The sequence below is a fragment of the Diplotaxodon limnothrissa genome, linkage group LG4, assembly GCF_057381915.1.
Source record: "Diplotaxodon limnothrissa isolate DT_005_m linkage group LG4, D_limnothrissa_male_GT1.1, whole genome shotgun sequence".
NCBI lineage: Eukaryota > Metazoa > Chordata > Actinopteri > Cichliformes > Cichlidae > Diplotaxodon > Diplotaxodon limnothrissa.
In genome coordinates, this window is record NC_140599.1 from 6,715,773 (window position 1) to 6,734,269 (window position 18,497).

Below are 18,497 nucleotides of genomic sequence, written 5' to 3' on the forward strand. Positions count from 1 at the left end.
GGCAAGCATGAACAGGACAGTTTTGATCTGTGCAGTTTATTGTTTCAAATAAATAAGCCAAAAATGGTTTAAATTTGGTACAACATATTTATATTTTGGACTTTTTAATTATGTTAGCAACTAATACATTTTACTATCAGATTATAACTTTTATACATTATTATTATTGTGTAATAGAATGCAGCTCTTTTTTTCTTTTTTTCTTTTTTTTTTTACAATTTTTATATATGTATATATATGTATGTATGTATGATATGCTTTGTTTTTTACATTCAAATAATTATAAAGCTTTTTTTTTATTTTGTTGCCATTATCATCTTATACTCTACTTTTTTTCCTTATAAGATGGGAACAGTCAACCATAATCCTTTGTTAAAATAAATATAAAATGTTTCTTCTGTCCTTTCTGCTCGCTGTCCTCACACAAACATCCTGCCTGTCACACTGAGCTGATCATCCTGTAATGGCTGCTACTGCTTATTGTTCACATCCTGCTTTGTCTTCAGCGCCATTTTGACTCCGCGGGAGGAGGAGCAGCTTTGCAATCACGCACACACTAATGGCAGACACACTCATGGTTAACTTCACATTCACATTTTAATAAAAGGACGCCAATCAGGGATTAACTTCCATGTTTACATACTACAGCAGCAGGTGAGCCTTGCTATTCTTCCACTCACTGTCAGTAAAAAAGGCTACATTGTTTTTTAGCACTGCTGTTGTTGCTACTTTGTAATAATAGCTGCTGCTGGTGGTGGTGGTGATGGTGGAGGAGGGCCACGCTGTGCTAACCCTTAGCTTGTACTCAGAGAGCTAGCCGTGCTGAGCTAACACCTGATGAAGGCAAGCAGCTCCGGAAAATGTGTTATTTTGCTCCCATTTATCAAGGTTATCTCCATGTAAACACACTAGCTATACATAGTTTCCTAGGCTATAGTCTTTAAGTTGGAAAAACTAAACAAGCATTTTAGGAATTTTAACAGGTCAATTATTTAATCCTTATCTAATAAAAAATAAATAAATTGAAACTGGAATTGAAATGAGAAATTTGAAAAGTGTATTGGATTCAATTGCTTTGGAGGTGGTTATAATGTATAAAGTATCCGTGCAAAAAACACAGCATGTATATAGGCTTTATATATAAAAATACAAATAATTAAAAATAGTTGTAATAAATAAACAAGTAAAAAATTGTGTTGTAAAAAATTAATTTTGTAGGTTGTTGGTCTAAAAACGTTCTAACCTATTTAGTGTTGTCAAATAAATTAATCCATACTATGTGTTAGGGTTACACACGTAAATGTGCTAATTTATAAATTCAGAGACTATAAAAAAAACATGGGGCACAGTATAAATGTTTGTGTTTTTATTATTATTGTTATTCCACTATGAAAATATATGTACAATAAATAATTTGGATTTTCACTATTAAAGAATCTCAATAAATAAACTAGTGTTTAAACCTCCGGTCATCAGCAGGGCTTCCCCCTCTCTGCGTCGTGCCGTTCAAAGAGAGAATTCATTCATTCATTGTCCCATTTGGATTTTGTCAAAACGGTCCAGATATCTGCGCCTACAGACTCCGTGAACAGTTCCTGAGAAGCTTTTAAGAATCCATGAAGCTGCACCAGGATGAACTAGAGGAAACAAATCCACAAACTCATAAGGATTGATTTACATCCCCCCCCCCCCCCCCCAAAAAAAGAAGAAATAAATAAATAATAAAAAAAATAATAAAATTCCAAACCGAGAAAGTGAAGTACAAAAAATACATCCACATATTGTCATATTTTCAAAGGAGGGGAAAAAAAATCCTTTCGATGTTTTAAAGTGAAAAATTAATTGGATTTCTTTGAAACTATGATGCCCTCCAAAAAAGCAAGAAGAATATGTAAAAAAAAAACAAAACATATTTTAATGGAGAAAGGTTTCAGGAATGTTGCCGAAAAGCTTTAATATTCTTTTATTTCTGTTAAATAAATAAGTGTTGTGTCCTCTGCTGGATTTCTCATTAACGCAGGCCCCTCTGCCCACTGCCCCACTCGCTTTTATTTGACCCTACTTTCAATTTGTGTCGAGGTCTCAGAAGTTGAGGTGCTGCAGGTCTATGGTGCACAGTGTGCTTGTGAACAGATCGAAGTCCTCTTCTGAGAAATCCACAGGGCTGTCCAGGGTGCTCTGCAGGCTGGGTGACAGGCAGGGGTCCCCGGCGAAGAAGGTGAGGTCGGGTAGGGTGGACGATGAAGATACGGCAGAAGGAGCAGATGAAGCTGTGGGTGTAATTGAGGAGTCCTGCTGCTCGGGAGCTGCTGTTAATCCAGGCACGGATTCGCTCAGCTGCATCAGGCCCGGGTTGTCAGCAGAGTTGGTGACCGCCAACGCCGGCGGAGAGTGACGAGCCGTCGCAGAGTCAGAGCACCCCGATGCCGTAAACAGCGGTGGCTGCTCGGGGATACTCAAACGGTCTCCCTCCTCTGGTGTGGGCTGTGCATTGTCCCCGCTGTCATTAGCGTAGGCGGCCGAAGATGGATTGCCGCCTCCCGGCTCTCCCTCCGAGGCAGTCTCCCCTGTGCCAGATGCTTCCAGAGGCTGGCTTGAATACGGGGAGGAGGCGTCAGCGCCTTCGAGCGGCTCAAAGCCTCCCGTGTCGCTGGATTCATGGCTTCCTCCGCTCCCGTGCGTGTTTTGCCGCTTATGTTTCATCCGCCGGTTTTGGAACCAAACTTTCACCTGCCGTTCGGTTAGATCCAACAGGGCGGCAATCTCTACTCTCCTGGGCCGGCATAGGTACTTGTTGAAGTGGAACTCTTTCTCCAGCTCCAGCAGCTGCGTGTTGGTGTAGGCGGTGCGCAGCCGGCGGGAGCCTGCTCCTCCAGCGTCTAGGCCCGCCTGACTCGGGTCTGGACAGGAACAAAGACAATAAATGAAACCCCATATATATATTTATTTATTTTTCCTGCAAGAAATACGCTACTTCGTCGCCGAGCTCACCTTGGCTCCTCGCCTGTAATAAAAAAAGAACTAATACTAATATTTTAAAAAATATACCTTCCACTTATAGTAGCAACCGTCACTCAGAAGAGTGAAAGATAACTATGTCATCAATGAAAGTGTGCTTCTGTGTCTTGTAAATCAGCGAGGGCTATGAGATTCTGCATTCTGTGATCAGAGAGGAACACGAATAAATCACGGAGCTAGAAGGAAATGCGTGTGGAAATGTGGGAATTTTTTTTTAGACGAATGTGGCGGTATTTGTCAGAAACACAACTGAAAGCTCGATTTGATTTTTTCGTACTTCAGAAAAGAAGGCAGAAAATTTGCCGAGAAATTCCCATTAAAATTGATACGAGGTAGATTTCTAAATGTGTGGGGATAAGAATGGAAAACTGGAATTTCTTTCTTTCATTATTTCATCGATTTGTTTGTTTGCTTACTTATTTATTTGCAAAATTATTTATTTATTTTGAAAAATGCATTGACTGTTAGAGAGTTCAGTGTGAGAGATAGAAATAACCTGAATCCCACAAAATCAGATAGTGTGCAGTGCGTTTCCTGTGGGGACGAAACCTACACCCCCCACCACCACCTCCACACCCAAACGTATTTTGTCCTTATCTCGCCATTATTTTTCCCACCTCCATCCAACATGGCGACCTTCTCATTTGTGTTATGAATCTATAATAACATGACCATGCTGCTACTGCACATCGTCCAAGAAGGTTGAAAGCGATATATGCTATAGCAAATATGTAAGCGATGAACATGAAATTAAAAAAAAGAAGAGAAATAAAAAAACTCCCGTGTGTGTTTTTACGCAAGACAAATAATTATACATGGAATTAATACATTTTCGATTCTCGAAAGTTCTGAAATTATTTAGTGCCTATGTAAAAGATCTGCCCTCAGTATGGCTGGCGTGCACGTATTGATCCGCACTGACAAGGATTATCTGTAAGACGTTAATGGGTTGTTTAATGCATGATGAAAGAGTGTGCAAAGCACTGCAGCATAATGCAGTGGTCTAGATATGGCTTCCCTGTTGACACAGCGCTGCACAAAACACACACAAACACACACGGAGGGGGGAAAAGACAATGTCATTCAAGTATATCCACGCAGGGTGTAATAACTGTTGGAAATGTGATGCGAGTAAAAAAAGAACAGAACATGCTGCACACTCTCTTACTCACTACCACACACATGCATGCAGCTATACACGCTGTTACCCGGCATCCCACCATACCGACCTGTGGGTGACTCGATGCCCGCCGAAGCGTACCCAGAGGCAGTTGACGACGGGGAGGATGAGGCGGGGGGGATGATGGATCCGGTACCGCTGGAGTTGCTCCCTGGCTTGGGGCACTTCTTGTATGATTTCTTCTCCTTCATCCAGGGGAACTCGTGGGCAATCGGGCCGGTCGGGGTGACCGTGGCCGGGGCGGGGGCGGGGGCCTGGCCGGTCGTGTATGGCTGCTGGGCGGCTCCGTGATGCGTCTGGAGGCCATTAGTGGCGGAGTCTCTCCGGTTCTGCTGGCTTCTCGCAGCTGGTCTCGGCTGGCTGGCTGTGCAGGGGCTGAAGCTGGGGATGGTGTGCTCAAAGGGAGGCGGAATTACTGTCGACTCCTTGATTGATGAAGTTTGAAATGACTCCAGGACGGCGGGGAAGGACGTCAGGCACTCTGCTAGGGACGGCTGGCTGTTTATGAAACCGATCTCCCTCTCAAATTCAAAATTCATAGCTCTCTCAAACGGGCTTTTACCCCGAAACGGCGATACCCTCCGAACAGCCCCTTCCCCAAAAATAAAAACAGAAGAAACAACAACAAAAACACATACACGCACGCACCCTTGCACACGCACGCAACACACTATGGCTTCACAAAAAAATCAACTGAAAAAAAACGCACGAACATGTAGGTTCCCGACCGCAATGGCGTAAACACCGTGGCTATATAATAATTGTGTATATTGGTGATATTACTAGCGTGTGGGGACCTGGGTAGTCTAAACTGAAGAACTATGGGGCGAAATTGCAGCCAGTTCCTGGCCACGTGATCCGAATCAGCCAATCCTGGACCCAGGCCAGGCGGCTGTGATGGCTGTGGGAAGCAGCATTATTATTTTTTTTCCATCAAATGTCGTGTCAGGATACTACTTCGCAGGGTAGCTGCCATTGTTGTATTTTAACAGGGCGTGAAAAAAAGCCCCGATACGGTGGCCATTCGCCATGTGCGCAGTGTGGGCGACTGGCCGGCGCATCCAGGCCCGGTGATGCTGCACAAACAATAGAGCATCCTCTTCTTGAGCATGTTGTCCCCGTCTTCTGGGTGATGTGGTGACGGTTAGGTGTATGGAGCCGGCCAGCACCGTCTACAATATGTCTCCTGTTTACAACGCGCTGCTCATTAATCTTAGAAGGTGTGACAGAGGGTGGAAATGTCACGCTTAGAACATTCTGAGAGTTTTTTAGATGGCGCAGAAGCGCACGAAGAGTGGACGATGAAGATTTGTGCTCAGCGGTAGTGCAGAGGGAACAGTTTACAAGAGCATAGCTTAGATTTGAGGACAGACAGTGAGGGGAGCCTACTGATGTGTAAGTGTGCGATTTTTATATCTAATAGATATCACATTTACGTAGTGGTGTGTATGAGAGGGGAGGAAACTTTAAACAAGGTCTAAATATAATCTTACCCTAAAATAACCTTTTCAGAGAGGCTCCAAAATTCTTCTTGCAAGATACCACGGTTCCTCTCCCACCCTCTCTCCACGGTGTTAAAATGTTCGCCGTGTTTACGCAGAGGGAGAGGGAGAGTTCACAGCGAGGTCGCTTCACCCAGCTGGGGAAAAAGGAGAGAACGCTACTCTACTTCTTATGATAAAAAGAATACAGCAGCAGTATAAATGGTAACTGTAAGTGAGAGTGGCCTTTAGACTCAACAGGACGCACATGTAGATTTTGCGAGAGATCAAGAAGCGGTCATTTGTTTAGCTGGGAATATTTTGGGGAGGGCCCGAATAGCCCCGAGTGGAAGAAAACGAAGTGCGGTGATCAATCTTTCTCTCGCTGCAAAGAGTCTGACAGCAGCCTCTCTCTCTCTCCCTAAATAACAAGGAAAAATCCACCCTCACTCTTTCTCTTCCTTTCGGGGCTCGATTCGACGTATTATGGATATGACTGAAATAAAAGACTGAAAAGTTCTTAGCTCCCCCCCCGCCCCGTTTCTTTCCAAGTCGCTTTGCCTCACCCCCAGGCTCTAAGAAAGAGAAAAAGGCAGCAAAAAGGCAGAAATGTGTGTGGGAGGAAACGCCATTGAGCGCAGGCAGTGAGTAGGCCGAGGCTGTATGGGCACGGAAAACACAAGCCCACAAGGCAGACACAAGTTGCTGAGCGAGCAGCGTTCATTCTCTCTCTTTTTTAATTTAATAATTTTTTAATAATATATATGAATGCATATTTTTAAAATTTTGATAAAGAATTGGGAGTTTATATGAAGATTTTGTGGCGAGCAGAAAACGTTTTTCCACATGCCAGTAAAGACCTGAAGAGCGTGGATTGGTCGACTGAAGATGGGAACGTGTAATTTCTATTTTATTTTATTTTATTTTATTTTATTTTATTTTATTTTATTTTATTTTATTTTATTTTATTTTAATAACGCTTTTGGCAATCGGTTATTTGATTATTATTATCAATTGATTATTACGAAAATACATTTTTAGTTAATCCACTGACAATATTAACATTTTATTTGTTTATCTCAAATACAGTTTTTCATTAATATTATTTGAGATTTTGATTGGCCTAAAGCCCAATTTCTGGTTAAACATGTAACGTGAGAAAAGACTCGGTAACTTCAAATTTTTCATAGTTCACTAATGACCAGGTTGTTGTACTTTTCCTTCTTTTAATACTACCAATACTACAGTAAACACACTTCTAATTCAATCATGACCGTACAAATACTATGTGCAGAATAGCATTTCTGTAGTCAAATAGTTCAATACTGGATGATAACACGATGACGGCTTTGTCACATCTTCTGTCTAACAAAACACATTAAAATCAAAAGATTCTAAGTGGAGAAATGTGCGTGTTTACGTAGCTGTGAGTGTGCTACACTAATAGCTGGACGATTTTCAGTAGTGCCTGCGCTGCTAAAGCGGATCCGAGCTCTCCGTCTGTTTTTATGAGGCAATAAATTAGATCCAATCTCTGCTTATAGGTGTTTTTATTGTCTGTTAGTCCAACGGAGATGTAAAGGGAAGTGCGGCCATTATTTATGGGAGTCTGATTTATGTCTCAAGTTTTATGAGGCTCTCAGCCCTCCAAGCACGCGGGTGCGAGAGGGAAAGAGAGAGAGAGAGAGAGAGAGAGAGAGAGAGAGAGAGAGAGAGAGAGAGAGAAGAGGGGTGGGGGTCGATCACGTGATAGAGCCGAGGCGCAGTCCTCGGGGCTTTTTTAGTCATAAACACACAGCTGACACATAGCTGAGCTGCATGCAAGATGAGAAATCTTCAAAGAGGAAAGCATTAGCCACAAATGCCTAAGAGAGGATTTGTTGAAAATATTGAAATTGCTCTATGGGTATACATAGCTTGCACAACTCCAGCAACCTCCTAGTCAGCTTCATTGTTCCTATAGCTGTTGTTTGGAGTTTTCACTCACTGGATTTCAGTATTTTTGCACACTAGCCAGTATTTTCTGTTGACTGATTAACATCCTGAGGTGTCAGAGCGCTTATCTGTCTTTTGATTTAAAGCTGGGGGCATTAAATTAGCATCAGAAGATTTCTTCGTCACCTTGGAAAAGTGGTAAGAACAACACTAAATAAATAAGAATATGCATACATACATAAAAGGAATGGAAAATTCTTAGTATTGGTACTGCGTCAAGCCAAATTGTTACTTAATTTGGATAAACACTGATACCTAAGGAGAGCTGCAGTGAAGCAAAATAAATCAAATTGTTTGGCCTGGCTACTGAATGCCTTCCTGCTATAAAGTGATCTTCATCATTGCAGTAATGACTGGATTCAGCACACCAAAACTGAATGTTTTCTTCACCGCTAGTGACAATAATCACTGCTGAACACGTGTCAAAAGCCAAACTGCCAGAGGACAGCTAACTGATCATGACACCAAAATGCATCTGACTGAAGGGACTGGTGCTCATTCTTTTATTCAACTTTTTGAGCCCGCAGAAAAAAACAGCTGCCAGAAGAAAACAAAAACTCAAAACACATTAGTACAGTATCTGGTGCTTATTTTTCAGGTTTTGTAGGAAAAGGTTTTGTACTTTAATATTAATCCCAACCTTAAGACCACCTGATATTAGCAAAAAGGATGGCTGCTGCTGCTATCCCAGCAATTAATACCAGACAGCAACTAAATAGCAGAGTAATAGGTGGTGATTTATACATTTCCTATTCTTACAGTGGTATCAGATAATAAAGCCCTTCTTCTCTCTAGTTTGTACAGCAAAGCGAAGCAGCGAGAAGGTTTTCTGAAAGCTAAAGGTCTTTTCTTTTTTGGACAATTCTGTAAGTTTTCTGACTGTGATGCTTTATCCTCAGACACCGACCCAGTATTCACTACTGGCACCAGAGTCAGGTCATCTCTGAATCAGAGACAAGCTGTTTGAACTAAGTCACGGCCACACCTAATCTGTGGTTTATGAGCAGCATTTGTTTCTATATTATATCTACATTATATATATTCTATACTATACTAACTATCTAACAAATTTGACAGTCAAATTTTCAATCTGATTTAACCTTTTGACACTATTATGCACTCTAGAGGCTTTTGAAACAAGTACCAAGTCCTATTGTGAGTTTCTGAGTTCAAGTTTTTACTTTCATCTTTAAAGGTATTTTTATGCATATTTATTTCACTTAAAAAATTGGTACTTTTTAGTACGGAATCTTACAGAATGCAGTGAAAGACTGATGGGATGGTGAATGTTTAACTTCTAATTCTTACTGATTGAGATTATAACTAATGCAACAAAAGTGCTGTTTAGACTGTGTGAAGATTTAGCTATTAAAAGGTCAGGACTGTTGCTCCAATCTTAGTAAAAACTGTTTGTTGTATGGAATGATACAAACACTCATATCACTGTCTCTTAACACATACAACACAAAGTGCCTTTAACCAACTAAAAAGTCTAGGCTAATCATAAATACATTTCTGAGTTCATCTTTTATAAAAGCACCTAAAACAACGATTGTATGAAGTGAATTAGAAAGCAAATTTACTTGGAATTTTACTTTTATTTGACACCTTTCCTAAATACTGCACATCTAGAAAAAAGCCAGTAAAATCCATTCCTCTTTTGTGTTGACATTTTTGAGGCACTGTGTTTGCGTTATCTAAGTAAAATAACAAGCATGTCTTTCACACATGTCAGTATCTATAAGATTTGTGTTTTAACTGCTTATTTGTGTGGTGGCTTTAAAGGTTTTAGTAGGTTGAAGAATTTTCAATCATACTGAATATGTTGTGATAATCAACATTTTACATATTTATATAATCATAGCAATTGTAACTTTATCTTAGCAACAAATCTCCTATTTGTAAATTTGATATTTCATATTAACCCAAGGAAATCCAGCATTCGTTTGACCATAATAATCTAAATAAGAGGAGCAGGATTCTCTGCTGATACCTTCACTGTGATAGTAGTATTCTGCTTGTTTTAACATTATCTGATGCTGACTTTTCAGTCTTTTTTTTTTTTTTTTTTTACCAAAACAGCATGAATCAAGCTTTACACTCCTGTGATTCTTAAAACACTGAGGCTAGCTCTGAATAACATAACATTTTATTAAAGAATTGTTCAACATTCAACTCTCTCAACAGTGAAAGAAAAAGGATCTACAAAGGACAAAAGAAGAACTTGTTTTTTCTCCAAAAAGACTTGTTCTTTTTTCCATCTAATAGTTAGTCTATATTTTCCCACTATGCATGGGTGGTTCAACAATCCCCACACTTGCCTTTTCCCCTGTACAAGCCAGGACATTTATGTACAAGGGTCAGTATAGGAACATAAAAACTACTAATTTTCTTCTAAAATACAAGAACTAAAAAATGTAACTTTAGTACAATGGACAAGAAGAAACAATGTTTTTTTTTCTTTCATAACAGGTAAATACTAAAAAAGTACAGTATTTTTTCTCGATATAAATACATGAAGGATAAATAATAGTCATACAAAACAGAAAGTCTTTTTTTAAACTGGCTATAACAAATAAATATTTTATATGAATGTTCACTTGAACACACATTGGCAAAAGACGCTTTGATTGGAGGGCCTTTCGTCTTCAAAATAAGATTTCATTATTATTATTATTATTTTTTTTTTTTTTTACCTTTAACCATCAAAATGTAAACTCTAAGTGCAACAATGATGCCCAGATGTGGCAAGCTTTTGTGTAAATCATGCACTTTTAAAAACAAAACCAGGGATTCACTTCCTAAACATCAGCAAGTTTAGAGAGAGTCGAGCGCACACTGCTTGTGTTTGTTCCACACTGCATAGGCTCTGTGTGCACTGTATGCACTCACTGATGGTTCAAGCAAATAAACCCAGTAGTTTTAAAAATGTGTTTTACACAGCAGCTCTGACTTCTGGGACATGCATTTCTTGTTCAAATATATACCCTGTATCCATGTTAAAAGTCAAGATATGTGAGAACAAAACAACACAGGAGAAAGTGTGGACTTTTATGCATCGGTGTCCTCTATTGTAAGTTAACTCTTCCAAAGTGATAAAGAGAGAGAAAGAGAGAGCGAGAAAGAGAGAGACAGCAATGATATACCTCAACATAAATAAATAATATTCTCTGCTCTTTCGCATTTACCCTGTGTCAATAATGTGCTAAAATAAGGAATTTTAAATGTTTCTTCCATGTCCTCTCGTGTGTTTGTTTGAAGGTGTCAACAGCTGGCGTACCCTGGCTATGGAGGTGTGTTGATGAAACATTGCTAGCTTAGCACTGCTGTGTGTGCATGAAGGTGTGATTAGCTAAAGTAGCTTAGCACAGATGTGTGTCGATGAGTACTTTAGCAATTGAGCTCATAGCTTCTTAAACCCTGTTCGAGCGATAGGTAGGCTGTCCGTGTGATGGATGTGTGTGTATGTGGTTGGGAAAGGGGGTGGAGGTGGTGGTGGTGGTGGTGGTGGTGGGGGGGGGGGGGTAGTCTGGGGAACTGTGGGAGGTTTTGCCTCCTTCTGAACCCATGTGCTGCTGCCATAGACAAGAGACAGTGGGTTAGTAAAGACTGGGTCTGAGATGGTTATACAGCAGGAGCCAGAAAGGGACAGTGACCGTCGAGTGGTTTTTGCAGGAGAAGATGTGTTCTGCCAGCTCCAGCTATATATTTCTGCTCTCCATTTCACTCTGTCTCCTTCTTTTCTCTCTCTCGCAAGCTGGTATAGAGACAGAGTCCTCCACATAGCTCAACCTGGCTGACAACAACATGTGTTGTCTGGAGGGGAAGAGAACTCAGCACCATAAATCTAACCACCTTGTTAACTGGGCATTAAAATTTCAACCATTTCATTTAGAAGGGGGAGAGCTGCGTTCATATATGTGTCCTATTAAGTATCAAAGTACAATTTTAGACTAAATGCTACCTCCAAAAGAGTCCTTTTAATACACAGTAGCTAAACTACTCCAGAATTTGCTGTGCTCACGTGCCCAACATACACACACAATCACTCCTCACCCCACTTTCTACTTGAAAGGCTAAAAATAGAAACATAACTAAGTTCTCAGTTTTTTACAGTATCAGGAGACCTGTATAGTCTGGGAAAGCATTATATTAAATTATAAAATAAATTAGTTTTAATAATGTTGTACTTATTGCTAAGTGTCTTAAATTCAAAATTTTTAGGGTTTTTTTATGCTGTTTTGAACAAATCTTCCTGATTTTTTCTGTGCGAACATGGTGGTTTTCATTTCAGTCTCAATCTGACAAATGACTATACAACGGTGCTCAACGTGGATCCTGTCATACTAAACAGCTGCCAATGTATCTCTGCCATAAGACAAGCTCCTTGATATGCATTGTCTGCAGCAGCAAAGAGCAGCATGGGGACTGAATGTACACCTGACCTCTCCCTACAATACACCTCATTTCCCTGGGGCTGTGGAATACTGTGTAGATGGGTTCGTTTTTAAAATGACTATACCACTAAAGTAAAAGTTAAATGTTTAATCCAAATTCAAATATGATTCAATATGGTTTAAAATTTGTGTTACTTAAAGTTTGTGTTACATAAAGTTAGAGCAATAGACATTATACTAGTTAGTTTAATAAGTTTGAAAAATCTATTTTAAAAAAGAGTTTGCATTATAATACACTGCTGTTGTTTCCAGCATTGGATATGCAGATATGCCTTTCATCAAGTTATTTGACAATATGAAAGGTTTGGGTTCATCTGTGATACTCGATACTGCTGTCTTTTTAAAATTAAATTACCTGCCGTTTCAAGGTAGCACTGAAAGGTCTCGTCTTAATCAGATTTAGTGGAGCTCTTTATGAAGGCAGTGAAAACAGGGCGGTGGCAGAACACTACCCAACACTGGCTGTTCCCCTTTGTGACTTCAGAGCTCAGGACAAACCACTGGACGGCCCCTGTGAGTCTTCTTTTGCCTCTCATGCTATCCTGCTGCAGCACTAGTCTCCCTATGTGTAAGTCTGTTTGTGAGCCATGATTTGTTCGATGTGGTCTTCACTTTTTTGTATGTTGTCATTTTGTTCCAAACCTGCTACAGGTGAGTGAGCTTGGGTGCTTCCTGGATTCTGCCCTGAGTCGAGGTGTGGTGTGCCGACAGTTCGGTGTATGTCGGGTGTGTAGGTGGGTCACAGGGACCCGGGGGACCCCCTCCACCCACATGGTGCTGGTTGGCAGCTGACATGGGCCCTGCGCCATTGTAGTCCATGGTTTGGTGGTGGGGTGGGGTGGGGCCGAGGTGGTTAAGCCCATACATGGAAGGCCCTGAGCCAGGCATGGGTTCCACATAATTAGCACCCCCCACATAGACTGGACTGGCCTGTATATTGGTGGGTGTCCCATAGCCAGCACTATTAGCCTGCACTAGGCTGTGGTGGGGATGGGGATCACCATAGTCTTGTTCTGGGGTGCCATACTTCTGCTGGGGGGGGCAGCCCTTCATGGGGACATTTGAATAGGCAGTGGACATGGAGTAAGACACTCCCTGGTGGGGCTTGCCAAAGGATGGTGGAGATGGCGCGTCATAGCCTGTGCTGCCTCCTCCACCTCCCCCTCCCATTGGGTGCATTGAATTGAGAAAGCTGGCAGAAGACTGCAAGGGCAGAGGAGGAGAGCCTGTTGGTGAGGGCCCTCCAGAGCTGGAACTCAGGCCCTTGTTCTTCTGGTCCTTCTTGTACTTCATGCGTCGGTTCTGGAACCAAATCTTGATCTGGCGTTCTGACAGGTTGAGCAGGTTGGCCATTTCCACGCGTCGTGGCCGGCACAGGTACCGGTTGAAATGGAACTCCTTCTCCAGCTCAACAAGCTGGGCACTGGTATATGCTGTTCGAGCCCTCTTAGATGATGCTGACGAGCCACCAGTTGGACTCTTCTCCCCGCTGCTGCCACTCTCAGCTCCTCCTGATGCTGACAAGAGAACAAAAAGTGAATGTGAGAAAACATGAGGGCATAGCCACCCACAGAAAAATACCTGGTTGACAGTGGAAGAAAGGCAAGAAACCAAGGATATTTAAAAAAGAATGTTGGCATCTTAAGAAGGTAAAAGCTGAGAGATCGAGAAAGGTAGAGAGAATATAACATAATCAGGCTGCATGCTGAAGGAAATTAAAAGCATTCAGGTTCTTAATAAAGCAGAGGGGGGGTCTAGCAGGCCGACTGAATCCCTTGATATTAGTTGTCAACACTTCATAACAGTGGCAGTTATTAAGCTGTGGAGGCCCCAGTGCTGGCCGAGAGAAGCTAAATTGCATCTTGGCTGGAAAGACAAACCCCCCACAGCAACACCAGCTGCAGCACAAGGACTCATGAGCAGGAACTGAGGTTGACCTGCACTCACTTCAATTTGCTTGCCAGGAAAAGTCAAACTTCTCATCTCATTTATGTCATTATAACAGTGAATTCTAATAGAAACAGAAAGCTGTTTAGAGAAAAGGGATTGAACACATGCATATTTGATAAAGACCTGTTTCCTATCATTTTCTCTCCCAGGAAGTACATTTGTGGATCCAGTGAAGTTCTGAGACAACTAGTGATGAAAGTGAAATAGCTTGAGTCTAAAGTTATTTTCTTTAGCTCAGAATTTTCCATATGGCAATGAACTCCTGTGCTTTTAAAACTGTAGTACCTGATAGTTAAACTAAAACAGTAACACGGGATAATCCGATAGCTTCAACCTCTTTTTTTTCCTATCTTGAGTTTTTGATTATGTTATACAGTTGCTCAAAACAACATAACCTCTCTCATCCTTGTGTGCACGTGTGGCACAGCAGCCTCTGATATAAATGTTTGTATGTGCGTGCTAGCGGTGCATTCTCATTAGTAACAGCTGATACAGTACAGTTTAAGGAAACCTAGATCCAGTCATTCATTATGTTTTCTTTGTTATCGTATTTCTATAAACAGAGATGGAAAGATGAGAGCAGTAACTAGTCTGGAGCAGTGACACTCTCTAAATGATTGTTTGAAATTTTCATTGATAAACAGTCTAATCTCTTTTCAGTTTTTTGTCTGGTCAGCTGAAATGTTTTTGAATATGATTATCACACTCATATTCATTTTTTCTGAATGATAACCACCAAATGAAATAACATATCTGTCTGCCTCAATGACTGTGTTCTTTTCCCGTTATCAGACATGCTGATGGTATTCAAATTTATCATCCAGATGCTAATATCTTCCATTTCAAATGTCTGTTCATCATTCTCTCACCCTCTCCTTGAAAATCTATTTATCTGTTATCATACATGACATTTAAATTCTTCCTGTTAATATCTTTCTACTTAAAGTGGCTTTTCAATGAGCAACAAAAATGAGGAGAAGGAAGAAAGGCGAGCAATCGGAAAGCAAATCATTTTCATGGAGTGATGAAAGGAGAAAGAAGTGCAGGATAGGGAGGAGGAGGTGGAAGAATGAAGAGAGGTATAAGCTACTGGTTGCAGGTTTGTGGCAGCATGTTGATAGACTATATTTTTACCTTAGTGATGTCTTTAGAGAAGTTTTTAGTCTTACTTGATAAGAAAGTCATCTCAAGATAGCCTGCCAACAAGGTTTATGTAACTCGCTTAACTATTATTCTTTTCCTAAGATTTGACACTAATTCCCAGTAAAACCAGGTATTTGTCATCTCTGAATGTCTGCAAAATTTTCCAGTTCAGTCAAATATGAATAAATATATTTTTTGTTATTCTTGTAATTCTATCTATCAATTTCGAAACTGTCAAATATTTAATCTAGTTATTAGAAAATACTTTCTCTGTATTTATGTACAAATTTTGTAGAGTTAGATAATAAAAATAATTCATTTGGTCTAAAAAATGTCTTGGCTGCCAAGGTGATACATTCTCTCTGTTGAAAGAGTGTAAAGATGTATTGCAGGAATTAAATATATTTCATATAATTACATATAGTTTCAAAGTCTCAAAACATAATGTTTACAATTTATGCCGATGTACCTGAACAAACAGATTGCTTTTTCATGACTGCTTCACATTTTGTCATTGAAATTTGACTAGCCTAACAACTCCATCCCTGACAGGTTCCAGAAGATCAATGCAAATTCCAACTGTTGTTCATCAAGAAGTAGTTCCAGGATATGACTGTAAAACTGCACAATGTTGTTTTTACCTGTCTGCTATTCAAAACAAAGCAAAATACAACCTTTTTCTTTCCTGACTTTTAAAGGTATAGTTGCTCTTAACAGAACCACGCCAGCTGTTTCTTCCTGCTTCAAGTCTTTATTTTAACTACGGGCTAAGTCTAATTCATCACTGGTGTTGACCGTAACCCTATAGCATGCAAACATTTCATTTTTGACACATCACAGAACATGGATTTTCTGCTGCTAATAGAAGTAAATGGGTTTTCCTCCCTTTTCATGTATTTTACTGAACACTTCTTTTAGTTTTCAATATTGGCCAGACAGTTTTACATTAGACCTTTAGCGTCTTTTACTAATGGAAACAAACTAAAGCTGGAGCTTACGTAACCATTCTGTTAGTGAACTGGTCACTGAAAATACTCAGAGATCAATGGCTTTAGTAAACTCCACTTACCAGCTACACTATTAACTACCAAAATTAACTAGAACTACAATAAACTCAGTCACCAGATACAGAGAGAGAACAGAACAGGCGGCTACTAGTCCCTGTCTCAGCTAGTGCCTGTGGGAACCTGGCTTGCCATAAAAGCCTAAGAAACCTTGTAAATTCTCTGGGGATCTGATGCTGGAAAGAGGATGTTGATAAGAGAGGTGAGGAAAGAGGGATGTGGGATAATAGGAACAAAGATGCTAATGAGGAAGGAAAATGAAAGAGGAAAGGAAGGACTGGGGGAGCCAGGGAAAGCAATAATGAGAGATACAAAGAGGTAGGCTGTGCTGTAACTGTGGTGCTCCATGGGGGAAATCAAAGCAAAGACAGAAAGACCGACAGAGACAGGTGTATTGGAACACACCATTGCCAGAGTTGTTGCTGGGTGAACAGTTTTTCTGCTTAGTCGTCTGACGACACTCTTTCATCCAGGGAAAAATCTGCTTGGCCAGGGTTGGGTTGGGCGGCAGTGAAGAGGATGAAGACGATGTGGAAGATGATGTAGAGGAGGAAGAAGTAGATGACTTATTGGTGCCTGATTTAGAGAGTGAGGAGGACCCAGTACTGCCACCTGGCTGCTGAGCCCCAGTATTACCGTTGCTGGGGTTGGGGGGAAGTGGAGGGGACACTTGGGAGCCAGGGTGGTGCTCAGGTGGCAGACTGGGCCGCATGCAGCTGCCATTCAACTCCTTGGTCTTGGCTAGCTGCTGCTGCTGGTGGCCACCATTACTGCCCAGTGACTGTAAAGAGCAGGCAGAGCGCTGGTATGAATCCACATCCAGATGGGTAGCCGACTGGAAGATCGGCTGGTGGTGAGACGCTGGGACCGGGGCATCATAGCCCCCGAAGCCATTGGCGGCTGCTCCTGCTCCCACTGCTGCCCCCTGCACTGGGTAGGATGAGTAGCCACCAAAAAGTGTTGAGGAGTTGTCGTAGTATGTTGTTTTCTGCATCTCTGTGAGAAGTGGCGGCGTCTTCTTGTGCTCCGGTCCTTATTGAGAGCCACTGCCGGAAGACCATTTGGTACCGGGGGTCACGTGACGGTGTCTCTCCAACGGTCCCCTGCAACCTGACCTAAAAGGTTAGGAAGAGACAGAAAGAAAGAAATGAGAAAGATAAATCCATCTTCCTTGAATGAAAGGCACCATGACGTGAATAGAAACCACTGCTTTTCTTTCCACAGCCCCCATCCCCCTCCCTTTGGAGGCCAGTGCACAGCCTGCAGACGCTCTTCTGATCTCATTGCACAGCCTTTCTTGTACAAATGCACACACACACACACACACACACACACACACACACACACACACACACACACACACACACACACACACACACACACTGCTGGGTGGGTCAGTTATTTAATGTTGCAATTTCTGTTTAAATTGTAATTAACTGCAGTTTTTATTACTGCTATAGTTTGTTATTATCAATAACAGCCATTAATCTGTAGTTGTAGATTAATGGCTTTTATTTTTTTTATGATTTTAACCAATTATTTTCTGTTTTTATGCAACGAAAATTACGCAATTTACTTAGATTTGTTTTTAAACAGAATAAATTAAAATCCATCATCATAAATTTTTAAGATATGTTGGTTCTTCTTCCATACATTCCAGAGATATTCGTTATTTTTGAAGTTTTCCTAATAAAGAATTACCATCAAAAGTGTGCTGTTATTCGGGCTGAAAACGACATTTTATGTGTAATGGCGGCAGTGGACACGGCCCATATCTATTTTCCTTTGTGACTGATGTAGGTAGTCTATTTCTGTCAACCTCTACTTTCCGCCTGTGATTTACTGTGTTCTCTCTGCTGTTACCTCACTTGTCTTCACTCACAGGAATCCAAGCGGAAAGGATTTTTGTTTCACCAGGGTTTTTTCCCCCATAAAAAAGAATCAATCAATCTATCTATCTATCTATCTATCTATCTATCTATCTATCTATCTATCTATCTATCTATCTTAAACGGAGAAAAAAGTAACAAATATTACTGATGACGAAAAGTATTTAAAAGGTGAAGTATAGGTTAGAACTCGGATCTCAGTATACAAGTAATGTTTTATGTATTTACTGATTTATTGATTGATTTATCGTGAGGTAAACAGTAAATGGAAACATATTATAAAATGTAATTGCGCTCAACAATATACGATTTATATTGTT

The 18,497-nt window shown here is 40.8% G+C and overlaps 2 protein-coding genes across 4 annotated transcripts in view; both read right to left on the reverse strand.

The window, feature by feature from the left end:
* Positions 1-1,873: 1,873 nt before the first annotated feature.
* hoxb2a (homeobox B2a) lies at positions 1,874-4,812 on the reverse strand. The gene is made up of 2 exons (XM_085351337.1): positions 4,248-4,812; positions 1,874-2,900 (listed from the first exon to the last, which is right to left on the reverse strand). The coding sequence occupies exons 1-2, from the start codon at positions 4,735-4,737 to the stop codon at positions 2,083-2,085; spliced, it is 1,308 nt and encodes a 435-aa protein (XP_085207463.1). The 5' UTR covers positions 4,738-4,812; the 3' UTR covers positions 1,874-2,082.
* hoxb3a (homeobox B3a) overlaps positions 2,841-18,497 on the reverse strand; it is a 50,480-nt gene continuing 34,823 nt past the window's right edge. The window contains exons 1-3 of one of the 3 annotated variants that reach the window (XM_085351335.1): positions 16,694-17,346; positions 12,774-13,648; positions 2,841-2,900 (exon numbers count right to left, since the gene is read on the reverse strand). In XM_085351335.1, the coding sequence (XP_085207461.1) occupies positions 12,777-13,648; positions 16,694-17,282 (1,461 nt within the window). In that variant the 5' untranslated portion in view covers positions 17,283-17,346 and the 3' untranslated portion in view covers positions 2,841-2,900; positions 12,774-12,776. Of the gene's footprint in view, positions 2,901-9,718; positions 13,649-16,693; positions 17,404-18,497 lie in introns of those variants that run through there. The other 2 variants (XM_085351336.1, XM_085351334.1) reach the window with 2 other exon arrangements.